The 21610-nt window shown below is 48.5% G+C and overlaps 2 protein-coding genes across 2 annotated transcripts; one reads left to right on the top strand and one right to left on the bottom strand.

The window, feature by feature from the left end:
• Window positions 1-616: 616 nt before the first annotated feature.
• CSUI_007190 (uncharacterized protein) lies at window positions 617-5469 on the top strand. The gene is made up of 3 exons (XM_068067340.1): window positions 617-1017; window positions 2084-2211; window positions 2923-5469. The coding sequence occupies exons 1-3, from the start codon at window positions 844-846 to the stop codon at window positions 3929-3931; spliced, it is 1311 nt and encodes a 436-aa protein (XP_067920688.1). The 5' UTR covers window positions 617-843; the 3' UTR covers window positions 3932-5469.
• Window positions 5470-6139: 670 nt separating this feature from the next.
• Window positions 6140-19648, bottom strand: CSUI_007189 (ap2 domain transcription factor ap2xii-9). The gene is made up of 3 exons (XM_068067339.1): window positions 16525-19648; window positions 10837-15532; window positions 6140-10055 (listed from the first exon to the last, which is right to left on the bottom strand). The coding sequence occupies exons 1-3, from the start codon at window positions 18288-18290 to the stop codon at window positions 7278-7280; spliced, it is 9240 nt and encodes a 3079-aa protein (XP_067920687.1). The 5' UTR covers window positions 18291-19648; the 3' UTR covers window positions 6140-7277.
• Window positions 19649-21610: the final 1962 nt, after the last annotated feature.

Here is a 21610-nt window from a genome sequence, read left to right as displayed (position 1 = left end):
TATCCCTCTATGTGAACATACATACACATACATATATATATATATATATATGTATATTTATATATATATATTTATATATATGTATATATATATAGATATATGTATATTTATATATATATATGTATATATATAGTATGTATTTGATCTATTTCTGTTGACTGTATTAGAACGGCGAGTGTAGATGTGTGAATGACAGGAGTGTGGGGTGGTCTTTCTTCCAGTTGGCTTGTATCTCATTTTAAAATACCCTATGACAGCAACACAAGAAGAAAGTGAATTCCATCTTCATTATTCTCATTCTTATTCTTCTTCTACGGGATTTCTATCATTTGCGCCTTCCTCATCCTTGTCATTATTCTTACCATAACTCTCATCATTCTTCGCCTTCTCTTCTTCTTCTTATTCTTCTCAACAGTAGATCGGTCTCCATACAGCGTGCTTTTCTTCTCTTCGTGAATGATGACACACTCAACCCTTTCTTTTCTTCTTCTTCATTTTGTCATTCTCTCTACCCCTTGTCCTGCACAGTGTCTCCTACCTTCAGTGCCATAGAAGAGCTATTGAGCTACTCTTTCATCTATCTACTCTTTCATCTATCTATCTATCTATCTATAAAGGCAGGAGGCATTTCTTTTCTCGTACGGAACTCTTCTTCGGTATTCTCTACAAGACAAGAAGCTTTTAGTGTGGGTAAAATAGAGTCATTGCCGTGAGAAGAAGAAGAAAGGATTCTTTCTCTGCGTTTCCTCCTTCCTTACAGCAGGCTTCTTGTCTATCTCTGTGTGCTTCCTTCTACTACTACTAGTGCTGCTGCTGCTGCTATTCCTAGGAATACTAGAGGTGATGACGAGGGTGTCGCTGTCTTCGTGTTTTGTTTCTTTCTGTGAATGTCCTTTTCTTTCTTTTCTTTTGTTTCTTTACCAGCTTCTTTCTTACGTCCATCATCAATACTTTTCTCTCTTGCCAGCTAATACAGTCACTCCTTATCTCTCTCATTTATGCTCAACTATTCTAAAGGTAAACAAGCACACCTTCGCTTTTCATTTTCAAGTAAAGCCTTGATCTAGCTTTGTTCAATCTCTCTATATACCTAGATGTCTCTAAGCTTTCTCTGCTTACCTATCTATCTTTAATCAATCTGTCTATCTTCAAACAGTCTGTCCGTCTCTCTGTCTCTGTCTAGCTATCTGTCTGTCTATCTCTCGATCTATAAGGAAGACTGAGCCATGCTTATCCTTGGAGGGAAGGTGAGTGATGACTGATAATGACTGGATAGATAGATAGATGGATAGATGAATGGACGAGAATAGACATCTTACTCTCTCAGAAGAAGAAGAAGAAAAGAAGAAGAGAGAAAGAGCTGGAAGAATACATATTTGCTTGTATGTGTATATGGGTGGTATAGATACAGAAGAGACAGATAGATAATTAACTCTAGATTGATAGACAGGACTGCTCGGTGTATAGGCATATGTGTAGATAGATGCGCTGGACGTCTCGAGAGGCGAGGGAGAGACAGACGACGTGAGAGTTAGTGTGTATCTTCATCTTTACCATCATCCGATCTTTACCAGGGAGAAAAGGAGAAGCACACTTCTCTTCTTTATCTCCTCCTCCTTCTCCTCATCTTCTTCTTCTTCTTTTCTTTTGGATCTTCTTTTTCTTCGCCATTCATTATCTTAGAGAATATCGTGTCATAACAAAAAGAAACAAGATAAGAGAGAGACTGCCAGGCCAGGCTACTCCTGACTATGACTACTACGACTAATGTCTACTTTCATTCGTGGATATTCTCCTCTCTTCGCATCTCCTTAAAGAAGAATTTACACTTCAGTGGATATCAAGCAGCTTCTCCTTCTTCTTCTTCGCTGCTCTCCCTCACTTTTCTTTTCTCTTTCTTTTCTTCAAGTCGTACTTGACACCTCTCCTTTTCCACTTCATGCTCTTCGTCTTTTTCCAAAAGAGAAAGCTCTCGTCTACGATTTGCCGACTTTCTTTTCTTCCTTTCTTCTCTTCTTTGGTCGGTTCCTTCAATCTCTCTTTTTCTTTCTTTCTTTCTCTTTTGCTGTTTTGTTTGCGCTAGAATCTCGTGGCGCATGCATGTGTCTCCGAAGGGAGTGACGAATCTTCTCGAGCTCGTGTAGCTGCACTTATAGCCCGGGGAGAAGTTCTTCTCTCCACCTTCTGGTCGGACCTTCACAAGCAACTTAAGTAAGAGAGAGAAAGTCTTTCTTGCCTACTTCACTCTTTCTTTCTTTTCTTTCTTCTTTTATCTAAATGTGGTGGGAGAGGGTAGAGAGCGAGGAATGAGAAGGTCATAGAAGTGTGTACAGAGAAGAAGTAGCTAGAGAGGTGGAGAGAGATAGAGATCTACTAGGGAGGAACAAACATAGAGACGAAGGAGGTGGGAGACAGCTGCGTAGGGATACATAGACGTATTCATACGTATACAGAGAGAGAGAGAAGGCTATAAATATATATATATATATATAAATACATATTTGCATAGAGGGACAGGTGTGGGGATGGATGTGGAGACAATGGGACAGAGAGACAGAGGCACCTAGATAGGGATAGGTAGGTAGAGAGAGGTGTGGAAAGGCTAGAGAGACATTGCGGTTTAACGATTTCTCGAGACAATCCTTAAACAGAAGGAAAGGCTTTACTGCCAGCCATCCACATGCGGATATATACATACATAAGGAAGAAGAATAAACATACACCTGCTCCGACCGTGGAGATTCCTTGAGATCTATTCTGCTCCTTCGTCTTATTATTTGGCCGAAGGAATTCTGGCAGCATTCTCATTCTCTTCTCTTTGTCTCTTTTCTCTCTTCCCCTATTCCTTTCTTTCTTTCCTCTTGCCTTTCTTCTCTTCTTTCTTCTCCTCCTCCTCTTTTCTTCTTCTTTCTTTTCTTGCAGAGTTTGGACAGGAAGTCGGCTAAGAAATCTACGGCGTCTTTTGTTTGCCGATACTCCTTTGCTTCTTCATGAAGCTTCACAGATCTTAAAGAATCATCAGAAAGAAAGAAAAGAACAAAGAGATGAAGAGGAGACTTTAAAGGACCAGCCTACACACCAACAGCAAGAAGAGAGATCTCTTTCTTCTTCTTCTTCTCGTATGGCTTTGAATGCATGTGTTTTCTTATCTTTACCACCTCTGCTAGTTATATCTCATCTCTTGTATCGATTGCCTCGATGCCCCTCTTCATCGACATCGAGAAGAATCGATGCTCGCCAGTCTACAGAGTCGTATAATAGAAGACCTCATGAGATTCTTCACATCTCTCCTTCTCAGCTAGCTAAGGAATTGTCTTTATGTATCGATTCTTCTTTGGATGAAAAGAGGAATAACATCGATATCATAAGAGTAGAAGAAGGAGGAGAAGAAGACGAAAGAGAAAGAAAAGAACTCCTTTCTTCTCTCAAACTAACACAAGATCTCGCATATGTCGTTGAAGTCCTTAAAGGAAAGAAGTCTGAGACGTCCCTATACTCGGGAGACGGCATTTCTCGGGGAGATCAAGAAGCAGAGATGAAGAGTATATCAAGAATACGACACTTAAGAAAGAAAGGGAGTTGGAGAAAGGAAAAGAAAAGACAGGAGAAAAGAGAACTTGAATTACTTCAGAATGTCCTAAGCTTACTAGAACACAATACAAAAGAAGAAGAAAGCCACATGGAGAGAGGAGATCAAGCTCTCTATCCTTCTCCTCCTATTCAGGAAAAGGAGGAGGAAAGAGAAAGAAGTTCTTCCTCATCTTCATCTTCTTCTGATATCTTCCAGGGGTCGACACTCTCCTTTTCTTCCCCTTCTCCTCCTCCTCCTCATACCTACCCCCCTCCCCCGCATTCTTATGAACAACATCGAGTTCTGTTTGACTCTAGTGCTCCTTCTCCTTCGTCGCCTTCTCTTCTCCCTCACAGTTGAGAAGAACTGTTGCGAAGACTCATTCATCCTCTTACAAGAAAAAAAATCTTTTCCTAACATCTCTTTCTCACTCTTTCTTTCTCACTCTTTCTATGATAATGCTCATCAAGATATACGCGGGCGGTGTGTTGCCAGGGAGCTAGCTAGCTAACTCATTGCATCCTGAAGAGAGACAGACAGGAGTCGTTTCGTTTTCTCTGTCTTCAAGAAGAAGAAAGAGTGCTAAGACGGAGAGGCGTAGCTTTTTCTTTCTTAAAGAAGTTGACGTTTTCCAAAGCATAGAACTAGAGACAAGTCCAACGAATCTCGGTTAAGCGAAGCAGTCCACCTCATATATGTATAGAGATGTGTCTATATGCATGCGTGACTGCATGACTAAGAAATAAGCCGCGTATTCTCACATATGATCTGCCGGTCAAGATGACTGCGTTGATACGGCTATTAGTTAGCTGCTGAAGGGTTGCGAGAATATCTTCTGCTGCAGTTTGCGGCAGCTTGGACTATTGATGCTGCCAAGAAGAAGAGAGTGACCGCGTGTGGAGGGCCTGGGCCACTCGGGGTCTTGACAGATGTGACGACAGCACCGGCGAGATGTCGGACTTGCTGGAAAATGTACATTAGTTGATCCGTTCTTAAGAGCTGACGGTCTGCGACAGTGGACGAGGATGCGGTCTGCAAGACAGACAAGAGAGAAAAGTATGGTTCTGTAAGTAAACTCACACTCGTTCTGTCAAAGCAATCGGACGGAGTTGCGCAACTTTGATAGGAGAGTTGAGGTAGCTGTAAGCGCTAGCGGGGGAGCCGGGGATTTTCCGGAGCGCGAGCGGGGCTCCGAACGTCGGGACAAGAACGCGGATGGAGTGTGGCAGTTCTGGGTGCAAGTTTTGTGTTTCTCCAGCCGAAGTCTTTGTGAAGGGAGAGTGGGGGTCCAGTAAAAGAAACAAGGCGTTGTTGCTGCAGTTAGAAGCACTGGAGAACCTTACTTTCGAGAGAGGCCAGTTATGAATACCGCCGGCAGGGGGGCAAGCGCTAGAGAGCGATCGGAACGGGGTTCTGAGACAGAGAGATTCTTGTCGGTAGTACTACTCTGGTACTGTCAAAGATTTCCACCCGACGTGGAGGGCATGCTGCATGAAGGTTAGTTTATTCGTTCTTGCTTAGCTATGTCTATCGTTTAATCTATCGGGAGAAAGGCTGTCTGTCGTTCAGACTTTGTGGTTGGGGAGAGAGAGTTTTTTTCTCTTGCCGAGTGAAGAAGTCGACCGACTGGCTGGCTGCTTCAGTGGGTGATCCTGATCGTTCGTCATCACAGTCAGCGAGAGAGGGGTGCCAAAATGGAAAAAGTAGTGAAGGCTTAAGTATCGGTTCCTAATCCCTTTGAAAGATTTCAGTCAGTCCGTCTGATGAATGGTAGATAAGTTTTTCTTCAAGTGTAGCGGTGCTACCCGACAGTAAGGAGATGCGTTATGAGAGAGCGGTGTGAGTCGGGAACTATGACTGACCTGAAAGGTTCTGCCGACTAATTCTTTTGAGAACACAGAGACCCCAAATGCCATTCTTTACTAACTCTAATGATAAGCTTATTTCAGAAGTAACAGAGAGAAAGGGTTGCTTGTGAGAGTCAAAGAGATAGTAACGCTTCCCCTTCGAGAGAATGGAGACCATTCACACTCGGAGAAATCTAGACGGCACTAGCACAGTCACTGTTTCCCATGGGGGTTCTAATTGGAGTACGAGCCTCCTTTCTCCTCTTTGTTAAGCTGCGTGCATCTTCACTGATTCCCTTCCAGATGATGGAAAAAATGATTCATCGCGGACTTCACTCACCCCAGTGTGCGACCCAGTCGCAAGATGTGGTCGCTGACCAATCACCTTGAAGGCCTTTACATCGAAGTCAGTATATGGTAGAAGAAAAGATTTTCTTGAGATAGAAAAGACTCTTTCGCCTCACCAGTGTCATGGTAGTGGGCAGTTGCTATTCGTCGTGCACAGCCCGTCCTTAGGACTAGCTCTCGGCATCACCATGTCAGGTCGCGTTTCATACGCTCCTGCCGTGCTGCCTATGCGGCGGACCATAGAACTCTTGCTTGGACTCCTCTTGAAAACTCTTTTTTTGTGATGGTAGTCGAAAGAAACATCCTCTCCTTGTCTCCACAGTGAACTCGCGCTCAATGAAACACACAGGAAACCACTGACACTCCCGTGACAAGGGCTTTCCTGCTATCCGCTCGGCTACATGACAAGTTACGAATGTCTCGGCAACGATCGCCAACCATGAGGTCTCCACATCGCCAAGACGACCTCTAAAATCCTCCTCAGCAACATTCAAATACCTCAAGACACGTTGAAGACAAGGTTTCGGGGGTTGGAAAATTCACCATAAATTACTTTTTATTTTTTTTTTAAAATTGGTTACACTTCTCGATTTGTGCGTGTCATGAGTTAAATTCAACTCGAACAAATACACGGGGCCCACATCATCACTGGCCGTCACAGATTCTATTCTTATCTCTGCTGTAAGACCAGGGGGGAAGCTACCTAGCCACACAGGTAGATGGACCTCCAGCAGTCTAACCAAATGCGGACACGCACTGAAGGCGGTCCCTCAAATCGGCATATCAAGTAGCTGAAAATGTCGGTGAGTTTACTCTGTCCAAGCCAAGGATGCCAGACAGTGGAAATAAAAAGACTGGGAGGCCAAGGAAGGAGACGAGGCCTGCCAGCTGCTGCGACTGTGCAGAAACGAAACGGTGATCTCCTTGCTTTCTCTACGAATGACAGGTACCATATCCTCCCTCACACCGAGCCCCAATCCCGACAGCAGATGAAACTATGGTCTTTCATTTTGATGGAAAGAACCTGTGGCTAAAGCCACAAAGAAAAAGACACCAAGCTGCTCTAACTTCCTGTCGGATGAATGGCTCGGGTCGGAAAGAAGTGGTTCTGCTGCAGTTTCCTCCTGACTCACTTCAGCTTTTCATGGTCGATGGATAGAAAGGCACGTGATTCGTTCTAGCGTTCCTTTCCTTCTTTTGTCTTTCTTCCCTTGGGATGGGTCTACTACCCTAGCTCCCTTTCCACGGACATACACAGTTGAAATAGCACGACACCTGAAACACATGGAAAATAGTCTTTCCCCCCCCCGCGGGAAGAACTAACTCCAATTCTCGCTGATCGACTCCACTACTACTAATCTGTAGAGGGATGCCATCCACGGGGACAAGGTTTATCTCTTCAGTCACCTCCTTTTTCTCTTTATCGTCACCCTGGTGCGTACAATTACTTCTCATACCCTCTCTTCTCATCTCCCCTCCCGGTAATCTTCCCTCCTTCCCCCCATCCCCTTTCAAACTGCACCTGCCATACTACCTTTTGAGGAGAAACTTTCTCTGGCTTCTTCTCCTGTTGCAGATGTCACAGAGAACGGGTTCTCCTCTTCAAGACTTGGCTGCATACCTGTCAATCCGAAGCTGTTTCCTAGTGTCGCTGTTTCATCGGAAGGAATCCCAAAGACCACCACACTTGAACTACTCCTTGTTGATGTCACTAAAAGCCTAGTAGGAGACCCTGGAGGAGGTGGGCTCAGTCTTGGGCTGACGCCACCTCCACCTCCTGCTGAGATCATCGGAGGTAAGAAAGCGACAGGAGCGGCTGAGACACTCGCACCTCTGGGGGTATGTGTGAATGAGAAGGCGGGCGAGGACGCCCACATTCCAGGGCTTGTCGGTAAGGACGAACAAGAAGAGATCCATTGTTGTGTGGCTGATAAGGGACTGAGTCTGTGGCTATCCCCCAAACGGCTCTGAGACTGTGAATTCTCATGCTGGTAGAGAAGACTCGAAACAAGCCATGGATGATCAGCAATACCTCCCGGGCTACCCGAGGGAGGAGGGCGATGGCTTACCACCACCACCTCACTCATAGGAAGAAGAAGTCCCTGCTGCTGCTGTGGTGGTGGATGGGCTGGAGGAGGGGGAGATGAATAGATGGGAGGAGGAAAGGGCAGGCAAGCTTCTACGGCTTCATTATAAGTTTCCGTAGAAATCCTCCTCTCAGGTGTATTCATCCCCGGCGTACTACTCCCGAACACACCGCTACTATGATGTACGATATGATGATGAGTAAGAGTAGAACCGCCAAGAAGACCACCTCCTCCTCCTCCACATCCAAGAAGGGGGGGAAGAGATTCGCTAGTAGTCACACTGAAAGCAGAACGAGGAGAGATTGAGAAAGTAGATTTAAGATGAGTACTGTTACTTTTACTTGAGAGACACTTTGAAGACACGTCAGCGTCCTTTGATCTCTCATTATTAGGACTCCAGACAGACATGGCTCCTGAAGACATCCTCAAACCTTCTGTACCTCCCATGCCTTCTCGAGTTGTCGTTCTCGTCCCCGTATGGCCTATCGCTTCCTCAGTCATAACCGATGAGAGAAGTCGCGGACATTTTCCTGCTCTCATAGAGAAGCTAGGTGAATAGAGTAACCCTCCTTGCGAGGTGTTTCGTTCTCCTATGTCCTCGTCTGTAGGATCTCCTGTGCTTGCCGTTAAGACAGCTAGCTTAAGAGGCCGAGATGTCGATTCACTATGAGGATGGGGTTGAAGGCTTTTTCTCCTCCTCTCAGTAGAGGAGTTATACTTCATAGTAAGGAGACTACCATGACTACTCGTGCTGCTAGTGATACGGTCTTTTCCACCAGCCATATGCGGGCTTGGTATACAAGTAACGGGATAGGAGAGCCGTCGTCTTATATGTGGTTTGGAACGTGGTAAGACTTCAGAAGACACCTGACACGCGATATGATCAAGTCCTTCTGGTCTTCCATGACTTCTTCTTACAAGCCTTGTCTCTGTACAGACATGGCTACGGGGTGTACTTCTCCTCGGACACTTGAGAGATTCCTGTCCAGTCTGGGAGTGAGGATAGCCGTGCCCTTGTGTACATACAGCAGAGGGAAAGCCACCAAGTGATGATGACGACGAGGAGGAGGAGGAGGTGGATGTCAAATCACTATCTCCCCTTCTAGAAGTATATCCTCTCCATGCTGCTTTAGAAGACCTTCCACCTGATACTCGATGAAGATCAGACCCTTCGCGATCTCTCATTGTTCCTAAGGAAAGCTCATGCCGTCTTGGACTACGACCTTTCGCTTTCATGGAAAGGACCGCTGCATACTCTTCACTCTCCGTTCCTGACGGAGATTGGAGAAGAGATGCATGCTGACAGGGTGGGGATGTATTCTTGCTAAGACGTCGTCCTCGTCCTCCTGCTGCTGCTGCTGGAGTGAGATCTGAAGAGCTTCGGCGTCTGAATGGAGCGGCATGTAGTGAGCCTGTCTCTCCTGGAAAGTCGTGTGAAGCCATTCTAGGGACTTTCCTTACAACAAAGCTCGAGTCTTCATGATGTAAGAAACGCGGTGAACGAGAGAAGGCGGATGGGAGACTCGGAAGCCAAGGAGAAGGGTGAGAAGAGGGGAGCTGATATCGTGAAGAGAAATCTCTTGAAAGAGGCGAATGGTTTGTCTGAAAGCCCTGATGATTAGGTGAGTATCTCAATGACGAAGAGGAGGGAGAGGGGAATGGGAGAATACTACCCGAAAGAGAAATCGCTCGAGGAGAGATATAACTTCCAGTCATAGAATTGAAGGCATGGGCAAGATCACGTCCCCCTCCTCGAGTCTTATGACTCGCAGAGGAACATCCTTCTGCGGACAAGGGACTAAAAGTCGAGGCATGAGGAGATACAGGGAGGAGAAGCCATGAAGGTCGGGATCGATTCGAATTCGGTCTTTTCTTACTTCCAAAGACTCTCGACAACCCCCCCCGCGAGCTCGGACCCGTCTCTACATGACTCCCCTGGGATAAGCGGCTAGTATGAAGATGGAGAAGAGAAGAAGGAGGCAAGAGAGATGATGGACGACGATGACTTGGCGAGATGATACGCCTTGCCGTAGTTATAGTAGTCATGGGGCATGATGAGCCTATACGTGGACTGAGAAGGCTGCTGGTGTAGCTATCACTCAGACTCCGACGTCGTTGTGTCTGTAATTCTTTCCTCTCCGCCGGGGAGCTCACACTTGGGGATTGATCGTCTTGATGGTCGGAGTCCTGCCCGCCACTCTGCTGAAAGGAGAAACAAAGCAACGATCAAAGCATCGATTCTCTCTCTCTCTCTTTGAGCATATCTATGACGACTAGCATTATCTTCGTATCAAGGTGTATGAGATGTATCAACACAAAGTTGTAAGAAAGGGGCTCTACTATCATGTACATGTCCTTATTCTTGACAATGAGAAGCAGTGTCTCTTTATCGTATATCCAGACTTTCATAGGCTTAGGGTGAATACTGACTAGTGGTGTGGGATAGATAGTCGTTGCACCTCAGATCGCTTCGTATGCGAGGAAACATATGTGTAGCGTGTCTTTTCCTCACTTCACATATGAACCTCGACGAGATACGACCATCCCCGCAATAGGAAGTGAACTGACTTTTCTTATATCAAACCCACATCGAGAGAGTTGAGTGGCTAGATAGGCAGATAGATAGTCATTCTAGATATTCTATAGAGACAAATGGAATGAAGACGATGACCCGGCCTATCCTAGCTACTCGCCTTCCACTCATAGAATTATACCTAGATCGAGAGATGGAGAAATAGATACGCCACGTCTCTTTCATGCTGAGTGGCTGTCTACCCAGGGGGGGGGGAGGAGTTTCTAGTGTCGGCAGCATCTTAATGCCTTCAAGGCCGTTCATTCCACGTGAAGCAAACCACGCACGCAAGCGATCATCCGCAGGCGACGATCTCCCCGATCGTAGATGCAAGTCAGTAGGTCTACAAAGCATGCACAGAAGTTTTCCTTTCACTATCTTTGCTTCCTGTGGAGATTCGTATAATTTTACCTCGTCAAGCCAGAAGAAATCACTCTGGCAAGATCTCAGTAACGTACATCGCCCCCCTTGTGGGGAAGTCGTCGGGGCATTTCCTTCCGAGGGTCTTCTTCTTCGTCTCCGTCTCCATAGTTCTGTCTCTTTTCCGTCATGAGGAAGGAGACGTGGCGAAGAGCAGGAGCCACCATGGTCATTATCTTTATCTCTTTCCTCTTTCTCAGTGAAAGGTGGAGGTAAACCTAGCAACATAGGACTGTTCTCTTGAGCCTGAGAAGGGGGTGAATTGGCTTGGCTTAAACTTGTATGCATAGAGATATCAAAACAAGATGAAGTCCGTGATAGAGCAGATATCGAAATGCCACGGCTAAGCCCTGAATTTCTTCTTCGAACAATATCACTCCCTCCCACCCCCCTTGATTTCCCTATAGAATGAGAAGGAGGAGGAGGAGCAACATGATGATGATGATGATGCAGATGATTCATGTGACTGATGTAAGTTCCTTCGTCTGCAGCTGCGGCTGTAGTAGTAGTTGTAGTTGTCGTCGTGGCGACACCGGCAGATGCAGATGGACATAAGGACCCCGGGGGGCAACAGCACACGCAAGCAGCACAGCATCCCCCTGTATGACTACTTTTTCGACTCCCATTACAGCATGAACTGCAGCTACTATTGGTCGACGTTAATCTCCCTCCGTCAAGTCCACCAGCGCTACTTGATAAAGGGGCATAGCTTCCTGCTGTGGTCGTGGAATGAAGAAGAGCTGGACTATGGTGACTACCGTAGGGAGGGCAGCACTCATTCCCCCCCCTATCCCCATCTCCCTTCGAGAGGATAGACGCACTTCGGCGTCGCCTTTTAACTCCTTCGACATCTTCTAGATGATCTGCGTAGGATGCGGGGGGGGGGAGAACAAGGCCTGAAGGCACCGTCACAGCAGATGGGGAAACAGAGATAGGACAGTGCGATCTTGTAGGCCCTTCGTAAGACATGTTGGTGGATAGATCTGAAAAAGGCGAAGACGATGGGGGTGACGTTGAAGGAGGAGGAGGAGGACAGGGGGAGGGACGAGAAGGAGAAAGAGAGTATAAAGCTGCTGTGGATTCTCTTGCATTTTGGGATGTGGGTCTCGTTTCTAAGGAAGACGTTTCTTCACTTGAGACATTCTCCTCCTTTATAGACGGTGCTATACAGGGGTGATGCTCGAGACCTTGTCCTTCATACGAGGATGGTAAAGCGACGTCACCCGATGGGAGAAGAGGTCTAGAAAGACAGCAGACTCCTGTGTGGGGGGGATCAGCGGAAGGACCTTCACGAGAAGCTTGTTCTCCTTCTTCCTCGTCTTCATCGGTCATTCTGACGTCTTCAGGGCTCTGTTTCGGATAGAGAAGAGGAGAGATAGACGAGAGAAGAAGATCTGTGTTGTTCTCCCCTTGATCATTTTCCTGATGAGAAGATGAACTAGGTGACAGCATAGATCCTCGTCCATCTCCTGTTGCGGAGCTCGTCTCTGTCACGTTACAAGTACTTCTGTTGCTCTCTCCTCCTAGATCGCCTAGGGGGTTAACCACTTCATGCGCACATGGATTTGTATTGGAGTAGACATGTAGACTTCCCATGGGGGGGTGTTGTTTATTTCCTGGATCGGAAGTGTATGGAGAAACATAGTCTGTCTCCTCAGGGGGAGGCATCGAAAAAGCTAGACTAGGCTCGATAGATGGATGTGTTGACTGAGATTTCTGTGAATCTGAAGCTCTCCCCTTCTTCTTCCTATCTCGATTAGGATTCCCTCGAGAACGAGAAGTCACTGTACTGCCCTCTTTCCCCCGTGATCTCGGTGGTGCTGCTCCTCCTTCTTTGTCTTTATCTCCTCGTTTTCTTCTCCGATGAGAAGAAGATGAAGAAGGAGAAGTTGAGGCTGCTTTCCCTACGACCACCTCGGCCTGTTGCTGAAGCTCTTGGAGTTGAAGAATTTCTTCTTGCTGTTCCCATAGGAGGCCTGAGGCATCAAGTGAACTAAGAAGAAAGTCATGAGAGAATGACTCATCTTGGAAAATCGATCTTTCTTCATTTTGTCTTAGACAAGACTCTTCTATTTGCCCCATGTGTTGTTCCTGTCCTTCTCTTCTCTCTTCGCTTCCACTTTCACCTCTGTTTCCTCCTAGGTATGAGGGTGGACTTCTGAGATCTTGATGTGAATGATAGAAACTTGGATTGGTCAAGACGTCCCCTTCTCGAGACATCTCCTCGCTCTCTCCTTGTTCCTCTTCGTTCTTCTCTCCCCTCTGCATAGGATCAGGATGAAGATACTGTGTCGGCTGCTGGGGGAAGGGTTGGTCTAAATAGCAGCCGGGGGGGTGTCCTAGTAGGAGGCCCCCAGACGAATCAGAGGTATAGGGGGTTCCGGTATGATGATAGGATGGGTAGAGATGAGACTGAGACATGTAAGGCCCCTTTCCTGCTCCTTCTTCGTGTGACTGAGAGATGGGCCTAGTTTCTTCTTGTGCTAGATGAGGTGGGGTCCGGGACTGGGGAAGAGGCGAAGAGGACGCTTGAAAGGATGAGAAAGGAGGCTGTAGATGATGCGTTGATGGAGAAGAATCATAAGATAAAGGCTGGAGAAGAGAAGAAGAGGACGGATGGGAATGAGAGCTAGAATGATGAGGATGATGACGATCTCCGTAGGAATTGAATGCATCTGGCGGTGGGAGGGCCGTCGTCGTCACGCCTATAGATGGAGGCGCCGGTGCCGTAGCGAGGGGAGATTCATGTGGGGCTGATGCGTAGTCTGTTAGCGTGTTATGAGTAGTTTCTATCAGGGCCTGTTGAGACGGCGGTGACAACGGCGGTTGGCGTACACTTTCTCCCTGTGTAGGGACGGGGGGTGGAGCTGTCTCCGGGGGATGAGAAGAAGAGGAATTGGTGGATTTCTTAGATCTGTTCCGTGGAGCTCGACTACTCCGGCTATTTGAGGAATGTAATCGAGGTGACCGTGGAGCTCTCGATGAAGATCGCTTCGTGTGGTGAGTCTGCGAAGACTTTGCTTCAGACTTTCCTACTATTTGGGAGAGGCCTACGGGGGGAGGTGTAAGATGATGAGTTGAAGGGGGTGAAGAAGAAGAAGACGAAGGAATTACAGATTCGTCAGGAAGATGATAAGAAAGAGAAAGACTTGAATGGGATGAAGAAGACGATGTCGGGAAAGGAGCAAAAGGGGATGAGGATGAGGAGGACGGTGGGGTGATTGAGTAGCCTGTACCGGGTGAGGGTGTCACGATCGAAGAGTCTTTTGTCGGGGGTGAAGAAGAGGAAGAAGAGGGAGGTAGGCATCCTTTTTCTTCTCCTATTGAAGGATGATGATGATGATGGCCATGCAAACGATCTTGTTCATGTCGTAACGGAGTGTGGGAGGCCTCCATCTGCTGCCCTGCCCCATGATGTGGGTGTGGCGGTGTATAGGGAGGTGAAGATAAACATGAGAGATGCTCTCCCCCTAAGTTGCTACCTCTTACATCTTTAGGATGATATGGAGGATGTGAAGGAAAAGGTCCGTCTGTTTGATTCGTATGTGAAGGACTGCTATCATCGTCATCCATGTGATAAGGTAACCTAGATTGCATGGAGCTATGATTCTCCCCCACCCCCCTGCTGCTGCTGTTCACATGACTAGGATTCTCTCCGTTCTGATGTATCTCCCCTATGGAAGGTTCTATCATTCCGTCAAGGGGGGGAGATCTCTGCGTATCTACTGGTGATGGTAGACACCCCTGAGGCTGTTGCTGTCGAGATTCTCCCTCTTGACTAGCAGTCCAAGGTCCAACTGTCTCTTGTGTCTCTCTTAGTTGGAGGACAAGATTCTCTTTCTTACACTCGTGCAAGACATTCTTATCACTGCATGCACTATAGCCCTCGGCACCTGGGTAGGTGGCGTTCTGTTCTCCTCCCCCTGATACATGAGAGGATAAGGATGATGGCGGCCATGTCGTAGGAGGAGAAGAAGAAGAGAATCTTGAACTTGCTTCTTCTTTCACCTTCCCTGGACCTTCTCCAACAGCATCTGTTGCCATCATCTTTCCCTCTGAAGTGTGTATCATCTCTTCTTCTCCTTTACATTCATTTGTATGAGAAGCAGGATGAGGATTCGATGAGGAGACCTGATCTCTCTCACCATTCACATCTGCTATATTGTGAGTATATCCCCCTCTATTGATACGAGTGCTACTACTCCCTCTTTGTCTCTCCTTTTCATCTATGTCATTATGATCATGACAGGTGTACGCTGCTGCTGGTGCTCCTCCCAATCCCGTTGCTTTGCTTTCTTCTCCTTTTCCTTTTCTCCAAGCCCCCTCGAGACTTCTCCCCTCAGTGGCACTTCCAGCACACACCGTTTCTAAAGCATCTGAAAGAATCTCCTCAGCTGTCCTGGATGATCCTACCCCCCCATCACCTCCGCCGACAGTCGCCTCCAGAAGAGAAGCCGCTGCGGCCGTATGACTTCCAGGAGGATGAAGGAGTAGTTGCTGGACAACTGGATCTGCAGCCGCCTTTAATCGCTCAATCGCGTCAGCCGCTTCATCTGCAGAGAGGGGCCATCCTAAGATCTTATTGCGCTCGACAAGAGCTAGACGACGGGCCTCTAAGAAGCCATGACGAATCACGGGAAAGTGACGTTGGATTTGACGGCCTTGCTCATTCTTCCAGTATGAAATCCTAAAGAGGAAAGACACGAAAACAACACAAAAGCAAAAGAAAAAGCTAAATTTGTGGCATTGAAGCTGTCTCCCGGAAAGAGGAGATGGACAGGGGATCAATCGCGGGCAGGGGGGGGGAGAAGGAGACAAAAAGGGTGAAAGGATCTGAAGTGTTTCGTGCTGGGAGAGGTGAGGATTTCTCTCATAGTTGGAACGAGAAGGTAAGATACTTTTGTGGATGGGAGTACCCACCCCCATACCCCTCTATTCGAGATATGTTGTGAGATAGGGAGAGATAGATACTTTTCGTCGATGCGTCTTGTTTCGGGGAATATGTTGATCAGAAAGAGGAACAAAAAAGGGATTCGTGGGTAGCGGCATCTCACCAACGCTCGTTCTCTCATGCATGCACAAACACCCCACAGAGACACCTTTGAAACGCATTAGAGAGAAAGAGAAACTACGGAAGTCCTGAGAGAGAGTAAGGACGATATAAAAAGATGTGCTAGGATATATATGTGTGTGTAGCAGGGAGGGAGTCTTTAGATAGAACTCTACGACTGCGAAGAATGACCTAGTAAGAAGGATGATGCATGATACAACAGTCAGGAGGCTCTACCATCGTAAGCTCTTTCTACTGCATGAGGAGGGAATGAGAGGGGGTTCTCCACACCCCATACATACAGTGGGACAGCCGTATGATTGAAGTCGATCTTATCGTACAGGAGACAAAAGGCAACACTGTAAGCCATTTGAGTCGACTGTATGTACAAAATGAAACGCAAGTAGTTGCTGTATGGCCCTCATGATACTTGCGTCCTTCGAGGGAGACTTTCATCCCCAGAGGGACTGTTGGAAACCGAAAATGCATGCAGTCGAAAGGGAGAGGAGACCCTGATAGGAACAGACCCGAACTCTTCATGCATGAGGGATTTCACCCAGCCTTTTTCTCTAGAGCAGCGACAGCAAGAGCCAGGCCTAGTCTACCCTTCAGTCAAGACCCATACGTACCATCGAATCTGATTATGATCGAAGGTCAACCCTTGAACTCGAGGCGTTTGTCTTGCGAAGTGTCTGTACAGCTTGCGTTGATGCAAGGGCAGGCCTCGGACAGGGCGAGATACTTGAGAGCCGTTTGGATTGCGTGGCTTGGAAGGTCTTGGAGGTCTAGGTTGATGAGAGGTTTTCTTCGAGGATTTAGATGATGTGCTGACATCATTCGAAGAGGCCTTTTGTTCTTCTTCTTCTTGTTGGTGTCGTGAGCTCCCTCCCGAGCTTCGAGGTCGAGGTCGTGTGGAGTTAATACGGCGTGCTTGAGTCAATGAAGTTCCTCCGGGAGTTGCGTAAGGATGTGCCCGTGTTGAGACTTCCTGTGGGTGAGAAAAAGGAGGATGAGAAAGTGGCGGTGACGTAGCTGTTGAAGATAGAGAAGAATCAGGAGAAGAAGGCTGAGGGAGAGATGGAGAAGATGGTGACGGGGGGGGACAGCATGTATATGTATAGTCTTGTGCTGGATGATGATGATGGGGATGCTGTTGCTGAGTGAGCGTCCCCGGAGGTGTAGTTCCACTCTGGTGTGGCTGCTGAGGCCCCCCCGAGTAAGAAGAAGATGGGATAGGAAGTGAACTATAGTGACCTTGAGAGTAGACAGGACCCACAGCGTTGTGTGGAGTTTGTTGAAGAAGATGAGAAGCAGAAGAAAAAGAAGAAGAAGAAGAAGACATACCCGTGGGAGGTGCCCCTTGTATAGCACCGGTTTCTCGTATCCAAGGTGTACTCTCCGCACGATATAAGTCTCTTGCATGCAGATCACTCATTGTCATTTGTTGACCGTTAAGGTCCTGTGGAAATGAAGAAAGCATTGAATCCGAATTCATGCAGCCTTCTCCATTTCCTTGTGGTGGAGATCCCTCCAGATTTGGGCCCCCAGTAGGTAGCTGGTGAGGATGGTACTGAAAGGGGCTTTCTATAGGGCGATGAGAGGACATGACCTCTGTCCCTCTGAATGTTGTTTGCTCTCCATGCCTCCATACATGAGGAGTCTCTGGCGAATGCCAATACGTGGGAGGCGAAGAACCTGTCGGCGTAGGTGTCCCTGCATTCTCCGGTCTTCCACACCATGCTGGGCCTCCTCCTTGACTAGGAGGAGAAGGCTGAGGTATATAGTTTCCTGCATGTCCACCGGGACCACCAGGTGCGGAAGATGAAGAGTCTTGCATAGAAGGATTCCACGGCTGAGAATACTGTGGGTGAGACGCATCACCACTATTATGACAAGCTCCGTAGGGGGCATGTGTCGTATTCGTAGAGGTCGCTTGGGGGTGGCGGAGGTGTTGTGGTTGCCCAGAGAAATACTCAATACAAGATGATGAAGATGACGAGATTGGGGAGGTAGAAAGAGGGAGAGGTGATGTTTGACTAGGAAAGTGAGATTCTTGACTTTGCATCCCAACGGCACCTTCATGAAAGACGGGAGAATGACACGCCTTAGAAACTCTCTCGTGTCCTCCATCAGGGCTTTGTGAGTTGTGGCCCCGCAATGGAGATAGAGACGAAGGAGGAGATGGAGAACAACGAGAAGGACATTCAGAGCTCGGTGCAAAGGTGGATGGGGTTGGAGATGCTTGCATACGAGAACATGACGCTGTTGGAGTACACTGAGGTACGGGGCATGAGGGTGATCCTACGCCAAGTGAATCACCCTGAACTAAACCATAGACCCGCCCTCGAGAGGGCAAGTCCTGAAAAGAAGATGAGGGATAAAGAGCGTTCTCCATGGTTGGACTCGGACCTGTTCCGATCGAACGTCATGCGAGGAAGCGATGACTTTGTGGGGACGGATCAAACGTGTCCATGTCGATTCACCTCCTCTAGACACGAAAGAAACTTAGACCAAAAAAAACAGTAAACTGTCAAAATGAGGCTGCCGGAGCAGCACAGATATTTCTGCCTGCCCTGCTTGAGATTCCCTGGCTTCTGGTGGTGAATGCTAGTGTGCTGCACGGGATAAACTATGGCGGAGCTAGCCGCTCGGTCTAGGCTACGGTGTGGGCAAAAGCGTACGCCTAAATTGTGAGACAAAGGAGGGGCGGCAGATTCGACTCGCCTTTCAAAACATGCAGAGGACAAATTGATGGTCGTAAGTGTAGTGAGAATACTACTGGGAGAAAGAAAGAAACAGTCGGGCAGCAGCGAGTGGGGGACGTGATTCAAGACACGGCAGGCACGAGATAGCTCTCTGATTTCCAGCGAGCATAAAAGACCAGGAAAGTGTTTCTTCAGGTAAACTCCCAGCAAGACTGACCCCTCTGTTGGGTGAAAACTCACGGCTTCGTTGCATCGGAGAACGGTGAGGGCAAAGTGAAAGGTGACGCGGGGGGCTGCCGGCCGCGCACGTCTGGGTCAGACAGGACACGTCAGTGGGACTTCGCGTGACAGCGTGGAGACTTTGAGTCCTCTGTAGCAGTGAGAACTCCCTTAACCTTTAGGCGTTCTCAACGGCTCATGGAAACGGACCGACCAGCGAGCCATCAGAGACACGCCGTGTCTTGACACTCAAAAAGAGGATCCTCCAAATAGACCATGGAGCGAAGCCGACCCATTCACGGAGGAAACTTGTAACACGGGACTGCATGGATGGAAGCGAGGGAGGAAGCCAAACAGGGAGCATTCTGAAGATGTCGCAGAAAAAAAACCAGACACGGGAGATCGAAAGCGAAGTAGAGATACGACATGCCCACTGTCTGTTATATGCCTGGGCTCTCGAGGACCGGAACAAGCCCACGGGACGCGTCGGTTGAACGGCAGCGCAAAGCTGCTTCGCTCAAGACACGCGGTGTTGTGGGCCAGCCGGAACTGGCCGTGGGCTGTCCCACGTCAAGACGACTGACTGGCCGGGGTCGCCGCTTCGGGTAGCCTGCGTCGATTCCGGTACGATGAAGCTTCCAAACTGGAAGGTAGGGACTAGGCGGGGTCTTTTCTGCTTGTTCACAAAGTAACTTTCCCCTCCCCTTTCTCACCGGGACGCCATAAAAACACATTTGATTCACTCCAGTAGCAAGTGTTGCCGGAGCGTGAGCTGGACATCACTTATGGGCCCGTCACAGCTGGTGCCCTACAAACTGAGGACCTGGCCCCAGGTGCATCAAGAGACAAGATAAACACCTGCGACAATATTATGTCCTTAGTAGACTTCTCTTACGTTTCTTCACCCATCCTCTTTCAGTCTTGAGCGAAGATCCACACTGCAATGGCTCCCCACTCGCGACCAGTGTGGCTGGTATACTAGGGGCGCTGCCGCGGAGTCAAAAGCCTAATGCTTTTCATCCGGAATTGACGAGGGAGTTGCCCTTCTGCCGGACTGACTACTCTATCTCCTTGAAAGGGCCTGTCCCAGGCATCATCCCGTGCACTGAAGGGGTTAAGTGTTTACGGCAAGAGCACTTCGTCATCCACTTCCGTTGCGAACCACTGGTTGCCACTCACTATCTCCGGATGATTGTAGTGAAACCAGTCCTGTGAGGAAGACAGTCGGAAGCAAAGGGGGTGCCCCGGTGGGCAGACTGCCATGCCCGTTTGCCTAAGTGAATGGTCCGCGGGTCCACACTCAGGACAGGTGTCTTGAGTAAAGGCCACCCGGACATTCGCAGCCTCACCCGAGTGATTCTCTCCACAAGCTTCTAGCAGGCTGGTTGAAATCTCCAGGCGGCGAGGGAATAGGGTTTTTAACAGTTCCCCAGAATACAGCATGGCAGACTACCACTGGCGGTGGCCGGCTGTACGGCCTGGAGATAGTGCCCTGTCGGGAAATGATGGTGATTTGGTGCGCTTCACTTAGCCGACGGTCCCTTCTGACTTTTTTCTGAGAATCGCCCAGGTGTGGAGAACGAGAACCCTGTTGAAAGAGACTAATAAACCGTGCTCGGGACCACGGTTCGTGGAGTCTAGTCTGTTCCACGGTACACGGCTGTAAAGAAGACAAGGATCACCACATGATGCTAGAATGTACTACCTAGTGCCTGTCTCCTCCCTGCACCTACTGAAGGCTCTAAAACAGCACACAGAGACTGTGGAGCCTGGCCACTCACCTCCGCCCGTCGCGCGTGTCCACATCGCCGTGGCCGCCGGGAGATAAGGGCAAAAGAGCAGCCTCTGTTGTAAGAGTATGCTAGCACTGCACAAGTCATTTGCGACTACTACCGAATTGCCAGCTTGACTTCCCGCAGGTTAGTACACCTTTCTCGTAATGGTGGGGACAGTCACAGGCTTGGAACATATATTGATGGGACGGAGTCTTGCATATTCAAGGCCCCATCGGTCGGCCTGCCAGACCACTTGTCCCGTGAACCTTTTACACCGCAGCACCAATTCATCAGCGGCTTGCATTTAGATACAGAGAAGGCTACTCCCCGCAATGATGCATAGTGTCCATCGACGACCCAGCTGAATCCTATCCAGAAGGCGCCGGCAAGGCCCCTCATGTCCTGATGGTTCCACCCTGGTCTGGAGAGTCTCTGCCGCAAGTGCTGAAGATGGCATTCATGCCGGGAGCCTCTTACGTGGACACCACGCCCTCACAGCGCCCTCTGTAGTGTTGTTGCTGCCCGATCAGGAGAGGCCGACAACAGACCAACACTTCCGCGGTTTATCAAAGCGTGGGTCTCTCGGGACTTCGCGAGCGTACGGGCAGTGCAGATAGGAGCGGTGGCTATGACGCAGCACCCTCTGTGTGTGCCCGCTGGAAAGTGTCCCCACCATTTGATGGGCATGAGCACCCTGCAAGATGAGCCGGCGTCGGACTACGCGATCGCAATTTCCTTGCCATGCCAGGATTTGAAATTTATGTGATCACATCTTGCAATCCCTGGTTACACATTCACATGCTTAAAAAAACTCCCTGTGGCTGCCCCGCTTCAGTGATTTCCTGAAAAGAATGCCCTAGGCACGAAGGCTGCAAAGCGGCCCAGCGCATGCAGCAGTTTGTTCGAAAGAAAAGCCACATTTTTTTCCAAGCTGCAAGTCCGAAGCAGGGGGCCTGGCGTCTGTTTCCCCGAGGTCGGGATCTCTTTTGCGGCGAGATCTTTTAAGCTGCGAACTC

Source organism: Cystoisospora suis (assembly GCF_002600585.1).
Source record: "Cystoisospora suis strain Wien I chromosome Unknown contig_3733, whole genome shotgun sequence".
NCBI lineage: Eukaryota > Apicomplexa > Conoidasida > Eucoccidiorida > Sarcocystidae > Cystoisospora > Cystoisospora suis.
The sequence above is the reverse complement of the archived record's forward strand: the minus strand, read 5'-3'. Positions and strand labels throughout refer to the sequence as shown.